Source organism: Aotus nancymaae, unplaced genomic scaffold, assembly GCF_030222135.1.
Source record: "Aotus nancymaae isolate 86718 unplaced genomic scaffold, 86718_ANA_hifiasm-v0.15.2.pri h1tg000036l, whole genome shotgun sequence".
Lineage (NCBI taxonomy): Eukaryota > Metazoa > Chordata > Mammalia > Primates > Aotidae > Aotus > Aotus nancymaae.
This window is the reverse complement of record NW_026988450.1, coordinates 80,867,414-80,882,258: the sequence shown is the minus strand read 5'-3', so window position 1 is coordinate 80,882,258 and position 14,845 is coordinate 80,867,414. Positions and strand designations below refer to the sequence as shown.

The following is a 14,845-nucleotide window of genomic DNA, read 5'->3' as shown; positions in this document are numbered from 1 at the left end:
GAACTTGATTTACAGAAAACAAATAAGGAATACACCTTGTACATCTGTCCTGAGGACTGAATTATTTTCTCATTTCTTTTATCTCATTTAATTCTTCAAGCCATGATGTGACATATATATTATTATGTTTATAATCGAGAAAACTGAAACTCAGTGGGGTAAGTCACAAATCTGAGGTCACACAACTAGGATGGTAGACAGGTTGAATCTCTATGTGACCCCAAAACCCACACTCCTTCCACTATGCAGTGGTACCTAAATGTTGCTGGAATGTGTTTGAATGTGTATTTCTTTTATCACTTATAATAGTACAGATGTGTAGAAACCCACAAAGAGCATCAAGTATTTATGCTCTACTATAATGTGTATGTAAAATGCCATCTATATAGTTTTTTGTAAAGCCCAACCTTTAGTGGATAAATATATTGCCTCTATAGAAATTTTCGTAAGATCAAGCTCTGGCTATTCAATAGTATTCTGAATTTAATAGCATCAGTGCATTATCCTCAATAAATTTCAGTGATTTGGACAAAGATCATGACTATGCACTACTTATAAACGAATGTGGCTAGATGATGAGCAGGAAGTGTCAGTTCGCTGAAAGTCTTTCTCACATTCTTACAGCTAAGGGTGACAAGTTAGCTCAGAAAACCACCACTCCAGTGACCGGGGTGTAACCAGCTGGCCTGACACACAGGCTGCAGATTCCCTGCTGCTGGCGCAGGAAACTATCTGAAATCTTCACCACACTCCTCAGTGTGAATGCTACTGATGTGAGCCCAACAGGAAGTGTGACCTCATTCTGCCTCTTTGCCTCTGGTTATGCAGGCTGTTTTCAAAAGAAAACAAGACGGTTTGTAAGGCTGACTTTCCCAAGAACTGTACACTCATTTGTACAAGGAAACAGATGAGAACAAGAGGCTGCTGAAGACAAAACTCTGCAAGCACCTGTGCACAGCAATGCCTGTGGGCATCTGTGAGAAGGTAGGGTGGGATTCCTTTATTAAGAGACTTCTGCACCTGTTGACATTCAGACATTTGCAGCTGATGAACTGCTCAGTCCTCTATTTCTCCAGGGTCAACCACTGGAAGCTTCCTATTTCAGTAACAATTTTGTCCTTTGTCAATTAGAAGAAGAGGCTGGGAACTCCCTTTGGAAGAAACACATATGAGCACACTATTTTTCAGAACAGATGTGTTGCTTTGATGGAACTGGTAGATTCTGTTTCTTGAAAAGTTTTAGATCTGTACCTGAAGGGTTTTTTTTTCCTACTGTTACTAATTTTCAATTGAATGTCAGCGTACTTCCTGTAGACTGCTATAAGCACTTGTAAGATAGAACAATAAGATCTTGCTTTCTGATGCAGGATTTGTAGGCTGAAATTAAGTTTAATACGTGGGGAACACTAAAATAAGGTTATTTGGGCTGGGCACGTCCATAAAATATTGATCAAAAATGAAAAGGGCAAGTAACATACTGATATATTACATTATATTATTGGGATTTATTTTGTATCCCAAACAAATGAAATTTGTAAATGTGTGCTTTGATTTAGAGATCTTCCAAGGAAAGTCAGAAAGTTATCCTGACATATTTAAAGGTCTCTATTAGCTTTATATTTTCCTAATAGGGTTTGTATGTAATTTATTGAAATATTAAACTTAAAGCTGTAGAATTAGCCTGGTTTGATTGATTGTATTACAGCTACAAAAACAATCCATTACTAGTTCTCATGTTCCAAAATGTGGACATACGTGGTGAATCAGAAAAGAATTTGGTCCTACCTTATAAAGCGACTAGGACAGTGATACTATATACAAAAGTTTCATAGTCAACAGAAGATAGTTCTATTTGATGAATAGCAAATGATCAAAGTTTGCATAATTTGCATACTTTGATATGTTTTTCATTTGTGATTGAGAAATTAAGTTATGTGCTCATGGGAACTGGGTTCTAAAATCTTCCCAGTGGTATGTGATCTTTAGTGCAATGTTACTTATGCTGTTTAGGAATGTCCAAGTTGATAAAAACTATTAAAAAACACTCTCTGTGACTACCTGTCAGTGGTTTAAGTTGTTGGGAAAAAGAGACACCAATCTCCAAGCACCATTTGAAACCTAATAATGAAGTTGATTTGTGTCAGACGATTAAAATACAAATACGTTTGTTTTGGGGGGTAAACGACTGTTAGAACCAGTCATTTTATTAAGATTTCTTAATCAAATACCTCACTTTCATTATTTTCTTTGGATTACAAATCAACCTCTTTAAGTCTAGGTTTTCCAAATAAAGTGTGGTTCTTATTTACAGGAAAAGGTTATTGAGATGCATGGAGTGAGGCAATAGAAAATGTTCAAAGTGATAGAGGCAGACACAACTTTGAGAAGTTGTGTCTTCAATCTGGTCTCCTACCTTCAATTCTGTATCTCTGTATTATTTCAGTAAACAAATCTGACTAGTGCAATTAGTAGATGCCATCTGTTTTGGCATAATTTTTCTATTTTTAATATATAGTCCACCTTTTTTTAACGTCTTTTGCAGAGAATCTGTGAAGTTTGAACAAGCGGCCTTCCCAAGATGTACCGAATATCTCAACTGATGTCAACACCAGTAGCAAGTGAATGTAGAAGAACTGTGATACGCAATTATCTTGTGAATGATTAGACTCCTTTTAGCAATTTCCTTGCTTTGATTTTGCTGATACTCAGACCATTAACCATCTGTCAGTAGCTTGTGCTTCTTAAATGCCAGTGTTCACTTTGGCAATGATTTTCACTTCTTTTTTTTCCTTGAAAGAAATGTGGTATTTTTCCTCCTAGTAGAAAAAAAAATCACCGTTTTTTTTAGATGCCTGTGCATAAATGTGAAAGGAGATTGTTTATCAGCTACTATTAAGATGCAAAACTGTTTGTGTATAAAAAATGCTGAATGATTTTGATAGCTACTTGCAGAAAATAAGGGCGCTGTTAAAACGGTAGTGGTTTCAAGTTTCTTCCTTCCTCTTGTTATTTTCTCCCAAAACCCCACTTCTCACTCTCCCTCACACACCCACAGTTTTCGCCTTACAAATCAACCAACCCAATCTGAAAGTCTAAATTCCATTCTTTGTCCTAGATACTAATTGTCCATAATGGAATCAAATTTCACTAAGCCTGTCTGTTAGGACTATTGACACCATCTCTGCACACAGTAAAATTCTGCTTTAGAGTTTAGAATATTAATCAACTACAACTTTCACCAAGTAAAGTCTGTTGTCATGCCTTTGGTTAAACTGGAATGAATGGATGGATGAGGTTTCTATAATTAAGAATACTCACACTATTTATACATTAGAAAATCTTATATAAAAAAAAAACGAAACTTTATTTCTTCCCCACTAATGGCTTTTGCTCACTATTTTACTCTGTAAGTGTTGTAATATGCACTAATGAGGGAGAGTCTAGAACAATGATTGAATTCCTCAGATTACTGAGTAAGCTACAATAACCAACACATTGGGTAATTGATTCGGGTTTTCTCCTGCTTCACACAAGACGTTTTTTTCCTCCATCCTTTCATGAGCTCAGTTTGATGCTGATGGTTTATTATTGCCTCATCCTGCACTAAGGAACTTCTAAAGGAGTGTTACATGGGAGAAGGAGATACAAGTCCCTAGTTTATGTCTTGCTTCCTGTAGAGCCCTGGTGATAAGGGTGTCCGCACTAGTTGGAGTCTTCCTGCTGAGGCTGGGACATCAGCTATTCCCATCTTCTTGCATTCCTTCACTGTTTGCAATGGTGTATACTTTTATACTAGTGATATTTGCAACAGTGTATACTGTAGTACAAGTGATACACATGTATCAACATGTATGACTGTTAATCAGGTATGATACATTCTACTTCTCTCTCATTTGTTTATACAGGTCCTTCCAGTTTGGAAAGAGAATATGCTGGACAGTTGTCTCCCACATGCATTTTTCCAAGGTATTCTACGGGGCTTCTTTGAAAAAAAAAAATCATTCTTGGCTGGGCATGGTGGCTCACGCCTATAATCCCAGCACTTTGGGGGGCCAAGGTCAGCTGATCACTAGAGGTCAGGAATTTAAGACCAGTCTGGGTAAAACACAGTGAAACCCCGTCTCTACTAAAAATACAAAAATTAACTGGGTGTGGTGGTACATGCCTGTAATCCCAGCTAGTCAGGAGGCTGAGGCGGGGAAATTGCTTGAATCTGGGAGACAGAGGTTGCAGTGAGCCAAGTCTGCACCACTGCACTCCAGCCTGGGTGACAGAGCGAGATCCCATCTCAAAATAATAATAGCAATTATTATTATTATTTTCCTGTATGTCTTGCTTGTTGTGTTATTGGTTTGAAATTATTATTTTAGCTATCATCTAGTTTTGATATATTATATCTTTTCAGTGCCATGTGCGTACTAAATGAAAACTTGCCTAATAGAATAAAGAATATATACATATATATCATATTATATTATATATTATTTCTCTGAATTGTTTCTCTGGCAAGTGGTGAAACTATTGAATACTGATGAATGGTTACTTTTTCTCAAATTGATGTCCTTTTAAATATGCTTTCCTATCTTGTTTTACAAGAACAGCAGAATTCTATACCAATGACTGAATTTTGCGCTCTACTAAAACATGGATAGCCTACCATTTTGTTGAAGTCCTGCAAGGGAGTCATTTTTCTTCCTTTTGTTCTGATTCTCTGACTGTCTCTTATTCCCTATAAAGACATCAGTTGATGTTTCTCCTAACATTTTGTGAAATGTGCCTATAATATAAAGAGATCATATATTCCTTTTAGGACCCACGCCTTCTTGCAAACTGTAGGCCTCCTGATGCTACCAAATGAATCAATATGAACAGAGGCACATGTGGAAAGGATCCATGTTTTAGAGTCAGATAGACTAGGTTTCATATCATAGCTCTGCCACTTACTGGCTATGTAAAATACCCAAGTAATTTGCTGTTTTTATAAATCTTTTTTTTTTTTTTTTCCTGCTAGATGATCAGGAAATTCTAAATCACAAATTTTTAGAGATTTGTGAACAGTAGATAAAGGGCAAAGTAGGGGGCCAGACTCATGGTAAGTGTTCAATAAATCACATTCATTTGGAATAGTATTTTATTACTAGGCTGAGTACATTGTGTATAAGCTTTTAAATGTAAAAATATCAGAAGTTCAGTAGTGCATGAGGCAGATGTACAAAAGGATGAGAGACATTTTGTAATCTATCAGTGTGTAATTATCTAAAATTCTTTAATGACCCTAATGATATTTGTCCTTTCACCACCCAGTCTTTGTCCTATCCTAGGAGGCATGATTTAGGCTCTTCTAAAGCCTAGTTAGTAACCTCACATGATAGGAAAGGACTTTGTCTTTAGACAGTCAGGCACATTGCTGGGCTTTGCTGTGGGATTGGACTTCAGAAACCAATTGGAAAGGACCTTCTGAAAAGAATCAGCCACTAAGCTTATTACAGCAGAATGAGGCAAGAATCAAGATCTAGAGATAATTTTGTTATCTGCTCTAAATGTTTGATATTGTTCAGAAGGGTTTTTTTTTTTTTTAACTATAATCTGGGTGTTGGAAGAATGTCTTCATTTTGTTTACAATCAAGAGAGGATAAAGGTAGGGGCATTAAAAAGGAAAGATGCCAGGGGTTTAGGGAGGCTATAGTTGATAACTGTTGAATGTTGAAACCTTGGAAATTGGAGTGCAGCTGGAAATATAGGTCCAGACCTCTGAAACCTCCTAAGTGTCCAGCACCATACAGTTGCCCCATTATTTCTCAAGTAGGCAAAATAATATAGAAGAAAGAGCACTAGAGTAGGAGAAAAAAGATCTAGATTTTTCCCTTGCCTCTCCCTCTTATCAGCCCTGAGTTATTGAACAATGAACTTATCCTACTGGAGCCTCCATTTTCTTATTTATTAATAGGGCTAACAAGAACCAAAACATCTGTTAGAACGTGTCAGTGCATGTCTTGAAATAGTCTCTTTTGATGTTTCCAAAGTCTCAGATTTCTACCTGTACTATTCAATATTTTTATCAATGATTTGGATTGAGGACATGTAGATTACAACATATTTGTATCATGTAAATATATTAAAAGTATTATGTAATATAATCAGAATCCTTCAAAATTCTAATAGCACAATATGAATAGCTCATTCAAATAGTAGCCAACAGATTTAGCTTACCACACTTAGGCAATGGAAAGCATAGTCATTAATAACCTCCATTAAACTATGACATTTAATATTTACAGCAATCTATGAGGTTTATTTTGGGTTATCTTTATTGCACAGATTCAGATTTGTTAAAAAAAAAAAAAATTCCTAAGCCTTGAAGAGAATAATTAGCAAGAGGTAGAGCCAGGATTGAAAACCAGGGTGTAAACTTAGCTCTATCTATCTGCAAAGTTTTGATTACATATTGACTCTCTAATGTAAAATTAGTCCAAAAGTCTAAGAGAGGAAAGGCACATCTAAATATACAAGGGAAAGACTAGAAATTAATAGATTATTTAGACGAGATCAGGTGCGTTCGGGGTGATATGGCCGTACACTTAACAGTCTACTTAATAGTGTGATAATATATTGGTAACTGGAGGGAAGAAACGAATCAAGCTAATGTGACTTAAGCTTCATCGCTAAAGACTTGGATTCTATAATGAGGGAGGTGATAATCTCTATATTCCTTGGGCAGACACACCTAAAGGGTTGGGTTCTATGGTTGCCATGTTATTTAAGAGGAGGATCTTTTAAAAGTGGAGACTACTAAGAAAAAAGTCATCAAACTGTGATAGCTAAGAGATCAAAACTACATTATGTCATATAAAGATGAGTTAAATGAACTAGAGCACATTTAGTATGGCGAAGCAAGGACCCAGGGAGGACATGGAAATTCTTCAAATAGCTGACTAGATCTCAAATGGAAGATAGAAGGAAGAGCACGGGAAAGAAAGGAAGGGAGGAAGTGAACATTTATGAGAACCATAGTAGGTGCTAAGCACAGACCATTTATTTTCTTATTTAATTATTAAGATAACCCCATAATGGAGATTTGTTTTCTTGTTTTATAGATAAGGAAACAGTCTAAGAGGCTAAGTGACTGGATTATGGTTACTTACCTAAGCAATGAAAGAGTTGGAATTATGGACTTGGGTGGGAGGATGACTTCAAATTCCCTGTCTTTTCCAGTATGCTGCAGTCATATTTGTTCAGTTAAGGGGCATGGAGGTGCTTAGTAAGTGTGGGGTCCTTCTTACTGAAGGTTTACATGCAGAGACAGGACAATGTTTGCCAGAAATACAGCAGATGGGACAAGCAGAATTTGGTAGGGCTGCAGACATGACCCCCAAAACTCCTTCTGATTCTTAGAATCTGTGATCTCTGGAAACATATGATCCCAATTTATGCAATTAAGTGAAACACATAATATATAGAAATTATTGAAAACATCAAGGTAAAGAGCACATGAGAGCTATTATAATATCATCACTGTTAACTGATTGACACAAAACCACCCCAGGAATTCAAATATATTCAGACACTATATATTTTCACAGATTTTACCAGATTTCCATAGCCTATCAGCTGATTTCATTCAGTAACTGGTATTGAATTTATTTACATACTGAACATTTTTAAGGCTCACAGTATCTGCCCTCCAGAAATGTATAAAATAATTACTGAGGCAGACGTACATACGCAAAAATGACAATGAGATTAGTTGGAATTTAGGAGAAAGAAAAATAATTTTATGGGACAAGAGAGGAGAAAAATGCAAGCATCTTTGAAGAAATAGCACATAACATATTCTTTTCTCCAATATGGCTCTATTACTATTGTCACCAGGCTTCCCAAATCTCACCTCAAGAAATTTTAGATTTATGAAATATTTTTATAATAATTTGGTTGCCTTTCAATTATAGGGGCCTGTACTTTACTCCTTTCTTCTGTCCTTCCTTCCTTTCTTCCTTCCTTCCTTCCCTCCTTCCCTCCCTCTTTCCTTCCCTCCCTCCCTCCCCTCCTCCTCCTCCTCCTTTTTTCTTCTTCTCCCTCTTCTTCTTCTTCCTTCTTCTTCTTCTTCCTCTTCTGTCTCTCTCTCCCTCCTTCTCTCTCTCTCTTCCTTTAGATACAGGGTCTTTGCTATGTTGCCCAAACTTAAGTGCAGTGGCTATTCACAGGCATGAATAGCACACTGCAGCCTCAAACTTCCTGGACTAAAGGGGTCCTCCTGTCTTAGCCTTCTGAGTAGCTGGGACTATAGGCACATGCCACCATGCCCAACTCGATGTGATTGTTTTTAAAACCTAAGACACATATGGATTTACTCAAGTAATTATGAGACTTCCCTGGCTACAAAATCAGGGAAGGTAACTGTGTGCCCACGTGTGCAGCCAACCTGGGGAAAAATTTGCAAAGGCCAAAAAAGATCTCTTTGACTGCATGTTCACCCTATACCTCATATGTTTCTGGTGGCCACATAATTTTAATGTCTCTATTACAGTGATGAGAATAAAGATATGGCAATTGGAGGGCTATTCAAAGTAAGGGAGTAGAGGGGATTTTGAGCTGCCAACATTCCATCCCCCAAAAAACATAATAGACTAACATCAAATGTAGGTTCATCATATGATGAGGAAAGTGATTAGCCATCGTGTTTTCACCAAGGTTTAAAACAGAAAGAAGCACTAAAGGTTCTGTAGTTCAATGTTGTCGTAGGTGAGGAGATGAAGCCCAGAAGGTTAAGAGTGGCATTCCTAATGGTTGCAGAGGTAATTGACAGTCATGTTTGGAAAGAGGTTATTTTCCTTCACAGTGATGAGATGTGGTTTATACGGGACTGGTGTAATGGATAGAGATTTAAAAGGCTTTCCCTTTTCCTTCTTAGTTTCACCTGTGATGTCCTGGATGGTGACCATTCTTTTGAATGCTGCTCCATAAATCCCCTGACAGGTTCCCACTATACCTGTCGCCGAAGTCCCAGACTCCTCACCAATGGCTACTACATTTGGACTGAAGACAGCTTCCTCTGCAACAAAGATGGCAACATAACTCTGAACCCATCCCAGACCCGTGTTATCTACAAAGAGAACTTAGTTAGGTAAGCAAAGCATATTACAGAAGGAAATTTGAAATCCAATCCATCCATTAATCGTTGATTCATTCATCTACTCACTCAACTCTCTTTTATAAGGAGCACATTATTGCTCCAAACTGTGGAAATACAAAGGGATAGAGGAGGCAGGCACAGCCAACATGAAAACAAATGAAACCAATGAAGTAATATGGGTGCCAGGATAGAAACCTGCCAGGGGCAGTGAAGGAGAAAAAGAAAGAGAATCTATTTTACTTGGGGAATAGGTAAAAACAAATTCACTAGAGGTGGCGATGACTGATATAAGTCTTGAAAAACGTAGGATGTTAGTTAAAATAAAAGTAGGAAAGAGGACTTCTGGAAAGATGGCACAGGCATGGGTTTCTGAGAGACCCTGGTAAAACTTGGAGAATAGCAAATAGTTTGGTAGGGATAAACTTAGGGTGAGAAGGGGTGTTTTGTAAGAAAGAAGACTGAGCACAGGATCAAGGTCTGGATGAAAGTGGTTAAATTTCAGGCTAAAGAGTTTGAGCTGTACTCTATAAATAAAGAGTGGCCATTGATAAATTATCAGATTTATTCTTCGAAAAATAATAGTGACTGCAGTGGAAAAGATGGGTGGTTGAATGTGTGTGAATAATGAGTAGAAAGTGAGTACAGTGGGTAAAATGAAGGCAGGGTGTATATGGATTGAAAGCAAATTGTGGTAGCAATGATGACAGAGTAAGGATGGGGAAATAGATAAAAAGAATGGTAAAGGGGTGGAATCCTGGACATCCAAAGATGTGGGAGGTCCAGCAAAGGAAGAACACTTGCATGAATCTTAGGACTCTGGCTCTGTCAACTGGATATATGGTAGGACCATTTACCAAGATCAAAAAGAAAGAAGGAGCATGTTTGAGGAAAGAAGATGGATGAGTTCACTTTGGATCAGCAAATTTGGATAATCACATTCATTTTATTTTGCTTCAAAACCACCCATATGCTGACTGTATCCATCAGCTATTGACACAATAGCTGTGTAACAAATAACTATCAAATCTTAATGATATAAAACAATGAGCACACACATGTTTGGAAGTCAGTTGAAGTAGGCTGGTTTTATCTGAACCAGGTGGAGCTTGGCTTCAGTTGGTATCAAGTATGAATTCCAACTTTGAGACCAGTGAGCCACAGAAGAATGTTCTTTGTGTTGTAATTACGTAAATGCAAGAGGACTTACCCCAACAACAGGTACATTTCAAGCCTCTGTGTGCATGAATCTGCTACCATCTCAATGGTCAATTCAACTTATATGGGCAAGTTGGAATAAGGGTCAGAGAAATACACTCTACCCTGGTTGATGAGGGAGGAAGGGATTTCATATAGGCATCTCAAACTGAGTATGTCTAAAATAGAAAAGGTCTTCTTTCTTTCAAAATATTTCTCACATGATTTCTATTTCAAAGAAAAGAAGCACCATTCATCCTCCATTGAGAGTCTCTCCAGACTTGACCTTTTTATTCACACATCCCTTTTAGTCAGTTGGTCAGGATAAGATGGTGCAGGTAGTAACCTTTAGATCTAAATATGTAATGATTCAAACAAAACCAGATTTTATTTCTTGCTCATATAATTGTCCAGCATGACTGTTCTAGCTTAACTGGTGACTCACCTCGAAGCAGAGACTCAGAGATCTAGATTTCTTCTGTCAAATGCATCTGCTAACCATGCGAACCTTGTAGAGGCTGTGGCATGGTGGGATTGCCTGGAGCCAACTGGTAAAAGTAGAAAGAAAGTGAGGTGGAGGAACAGCTACTTTGCTCAAGGCTCCAGCCAATAAATGGCACAGATCACTTTTGCTCGTATTCCACTGGGGAGACCTTAGACTCGTGACCACACCTAATGGCAAGGGAGCAGAAAGATGTAGTTCCGTCGTGTGTCCAGGTACACTGTGTTTGGTAAGAAGTTTATTGTTTCTGCCACAAAGTTTAAGACCAAATGAGTCTACTTCCTAAAATTATTTTGAATCGTTCCTCTTTCTTTGATCCCCTAGCTATTTTATTCATTCAGGCCACCATCACCTCTTGCTTAAATTTCTGCAATGGTTATCTGAGTATTCTGATGCCTCCTGGATTACTCACCTTCTAGTACATTCTCCAGGCCAGGCTACTGCAAGGTGGTTTTCTTACATTGGTTAGGCACCCTCCTTCAGGGAGGTTTTACTCTATTTACTTTCTTCTCATTTCACCTTATATAACTGCAAATATTTGTTTTAAAAAATAAAACAAATGTACTGATTGCTTTCTGTGTGCTAGGGACTATTTCAACTGTTTTGCATGTATACTACCATTTGATTTCAGCTCCTGCTCTGGAATCTTATGACACAGATTTTATTACTGCTATTCCTATTTCACAAGGTGAGACACAAGTTCAGAGAGGTTAAGTAATTTTCCCAAGCTTACAGGGCTATTAGGTGGAAATAGTATTTCAGCTCAGATTGTTCAACTTTAGAGAATCAATTTTCAACCACCACTTTTAACTCTAGCCCACCTTACGTAGATATTCTTGATGTTAAAGATGTTTTATACATACTTTTTTTCTCAGATTTGATGAGTGCCCATCCCATAATAGGTACTTAATGAAGTTTTGTTTAGCAAATTAATGAATATAAGAATAAATGAGGCCGGGCGCGGTGGCTCAAGCCTGTAATCCCAGCACTTTGGGAGGCCGAGGCGGGTGGATCACGAGGTCAAGAGATCGAGACCATCCTGGTCAACATTGTGAAACCCCGTCTCTACTAATACAAAAAAATTAGCTGGGCATGGTGGCGCGTGCCTGTAATCCCAGCTACTCAGGAAGCTGAGGCAGGAGAATTGCCTGAACCCAGGAGGCGGAGGTTGCGGTGAGCCGAGATCGCGCCATTGCACTCCAGCCTGGGTAACGAGAGCGAAACTCCGTCTCAAAAAAAAAAAAAAAAAAAAAAAAGAATAAATGAATAAACATTTCTAATTCCAGTTTATTCTGTTTAAAATGACCTCATCTTAGAACCTACAAGAATCTTTCAAATTTGGTTCATTTTCACAGGAATATGTTCCTTTGTCATGAACTCTACCATTTTTCTCAACTTGCCATTCCTGAAACCTATAACAGAGAGAGTTCAAATAAAGCAGGTTTTCTCAGCAGTAGCACTATTCACATTTTGTACCAGATAATTTTTTGCTGTGGGCAACTGCCCTGTGCATTGTAGGATGTTTAATGGTATCTCTAGCCTCTTCTCCCCATCTGCCAGGAGGACTCCTCCCCTAGTGTAATGTTAACAAAATGTCTCCAGAACCTGCCAGATGTTCCCTGCAGCCAAAATCGACCTGGTTGAAAACCATCAGGATTAAGAATGCACAAGGCTTGTAATTCATCCTAACCACCAAGGGAAAACACAACTCAAAATGCATCTTCTGATAGTAGCCATGGATATCCCAAGAGGAGAGCAGAATTTTGTGATGGGAAAACTGTTCCATGCCCATCTTGCATGTGATGGGAAAGCTGTCCCACTTGACCTTGCATTACCTAGCTTTAATTCAGGACCTCAGTATTTTTCACCAGTATAGCATGCTCAGCACAGGGCTTGACACATCACAGGCAGATACGCGACAGTGACTCCCCTGTGCACTTTGATTGGCCTCTCTGCCCTCAATTTTGCACCTCTGAGCCGCCCTCTGTTACCAACAATTTTGGAAATGCAAATCAAATTATGTCATCACCACTCTCTTCCCCATAGCCATGCTTTAGAGGTCTCTCTTTGTTCCAACACTACATTCCAACCCCTCTGCATCATATATGAAGTTCATCGTTATCTGCCTTCATTTTAGCTGTCCAGCTTTACTTCTTGGCATGACCTAATCACACCTACTGGCTCCTCAATGAACAGGTCAGATCATCTCATGAAGCTTAGCACTCATTTCTCCCAGAAAACCTCCCTTGATTATCAATTAGTAATGCCAATCCTGGTGCCCTCAGAGCAGCCTCTAGGTAATCCTTTCAGAGCACATATCCCCTATATAGCATAGTGATCAAAAGCAGTATTTTTTTTTCTTTCTCCCATAAAACATTGCAAACTTATCACACACAAAATTTTGTCTTTTATTTCTGTATTCTTGATGTTGAGCCAAGGACCAGGCACACAGCAGAATTTTGAGAAACTTCTGTAGAATTAATGCAGTGAGCAGACTTGGGTTGTAGAGATGTACTCTGTGTACCAAATCACAGTTTTGAACTACAGATAACCATTATTCATTGTTTGCCATGCTTTCATTTCTCTCTAGGATATTTAGAAAGAAAAAGAGAATCCGCCATCCCTTTTCTTCTCTCTTCAACCTCAGTACCTCTAAATCTTGGTTGCATGGAAGTATCTTCGGTGACATCGACTCTTCTCCAAGTGAGGACAACTGGTTGGAGGGGATCAGGAGGTTGGACACAGACCACCACAATGGAGATGGTGAGTTTGAATCTTCCTTTCCATAGCAAAATTTCATTTCCAAGTGGGCAGTGGTAACCCAGTGGTCCTCGACCAATATCAAGTCCAGAGATGACAGTCATTCTGACGGAGAGATGCCACATTTTAAAAACTCAAAGTTCTCTATACTACATGTGTGATCAAAACACATATGTGTCTATGTCATGGAAAAGAGCCTAATGTAAATGTGTAAATTATTAAGTTGATAATGCTTTAGGCAATATGGCCATTTTTGTGATATTGATTCTTCCAATCCATGAGCATGAAATGTTTTTCCATTTATTTGTGTCATCTATAATTTCTTTAAGCAGTTCTTTGTAGTTCTTCTTGTAGAGATTTTTATGTCCTTGGTTAGATGTATTCCCAGGTATATTATATTTTTGTGGCTATTGTTCATGGGATTGCATTCTTTATTTGGCTCTTAGCTTGAATGTTATTCGTGTACACAATGTTATTAGTGTACAGAATTGACTACTGACTTTTGTATATTGATTCTCAAAGCATATTTTAAAGATGAAATGGGACAATGACAGTCAGTCATAGTTCAATATCTGGTGCTCAATAAGTTTTGGTTACAATTATTTTTATTACTAGAATGGAAACAACAGATATTTATTGGGCAGTTACTATTTTCCAGGTGATGTGGTAGGTCGGGGATGAAAAGATGAATATAAACAATGTAGCCCCTGTCTTCTTGGGTCTTATGGTCTACTAGAGCAGGCACTGGGGTTTAGATCTTTGTTAAATAATTGCACAAACATGGCATAATAATTGTGATGGGGGCCATGAAAAAAGGTTATGTGATATAATGGGGAATTTGACTCATTTGGAAACTTAAGAAAGGGTTCCCTGTGGAACTGACAATGGAGATGAGTGCTAGACAACGAGAGGGGCTTTTGCTGGGTGAAAGGGAAAGGTAAAAACATTTTGTGCTAAGGAGGTAAAAAAGTCTGGAGTGTGAGTTGCCTAGTGAGTAGACTTGCTCAGTGAGAGAAGATAGCATGCATGGTTTGGAACACAATGAGTTTAAGTTTCTTTAAGACATCCAAGAGATAACATCAAGACGGTGTTGATATTTGTAATCTGGAGCTCAGAGGAGGAAGCTGAGTTAAAGTTATACTGGTGGGAATCATATCAGTCTAGGAGGTCATTGAAGCCTTACAGTGGATGAGATGGATTAGGAAGGAGATATACACTTTTCAAAAAAGAGAGCCTAAAATGGAGTTATGAACTCAAAC

The 14,845-nt window shown here is 38.1% G+C and overlaps 1 protein-coding gene across 6 annotated transcripts in view; it reads left to right on the top strand.

The window, feature by feature from the left end:
- The first annotated feature begins 804 nt into the window (after nucleotides 1–804).
- Nucleotides 805–14,845, top strand: part of TMEM71 (transmembrane protein 71) — a 47,317-nt gene continuing 33,276 nt past the window's right edge. Inside the window, exons 1-5 of one of the 6 annotated variants that reach the window (XM_012462022.2) lie at nucleotides 805–984; nucleotides 2,543–2,624; nucleotides 3,906–3,966; nucleotides 8,909–9,121; nucleotides 13,417–13,589. In XM_012462022.2, the coding sequence (XP_012317445.2) occupies nucleotides 2,579–2,624; nucleotides 3,906–3,966; nucleotides 8,909–9,121; nucleotides 13,417–13,589 (493 nt within the window). In that variant the 5' untranslated portion in view covers nucleotides 805–984; nucleotides 2,543–2,578. Of the gene's footprint in view, nucleotides 985–2,542; nucleotides 2,976–3,905; nucleotides 3,967–8,908; nucleotides 9,122–13,416; nucleotides 13,590–14,845 lie in introns of those variants that run through there. The other 5 variants (XM_012462023.2, XM_012462024.3, XM_012462026.2 and 2 more) reach the window with 5 other exon arrangements.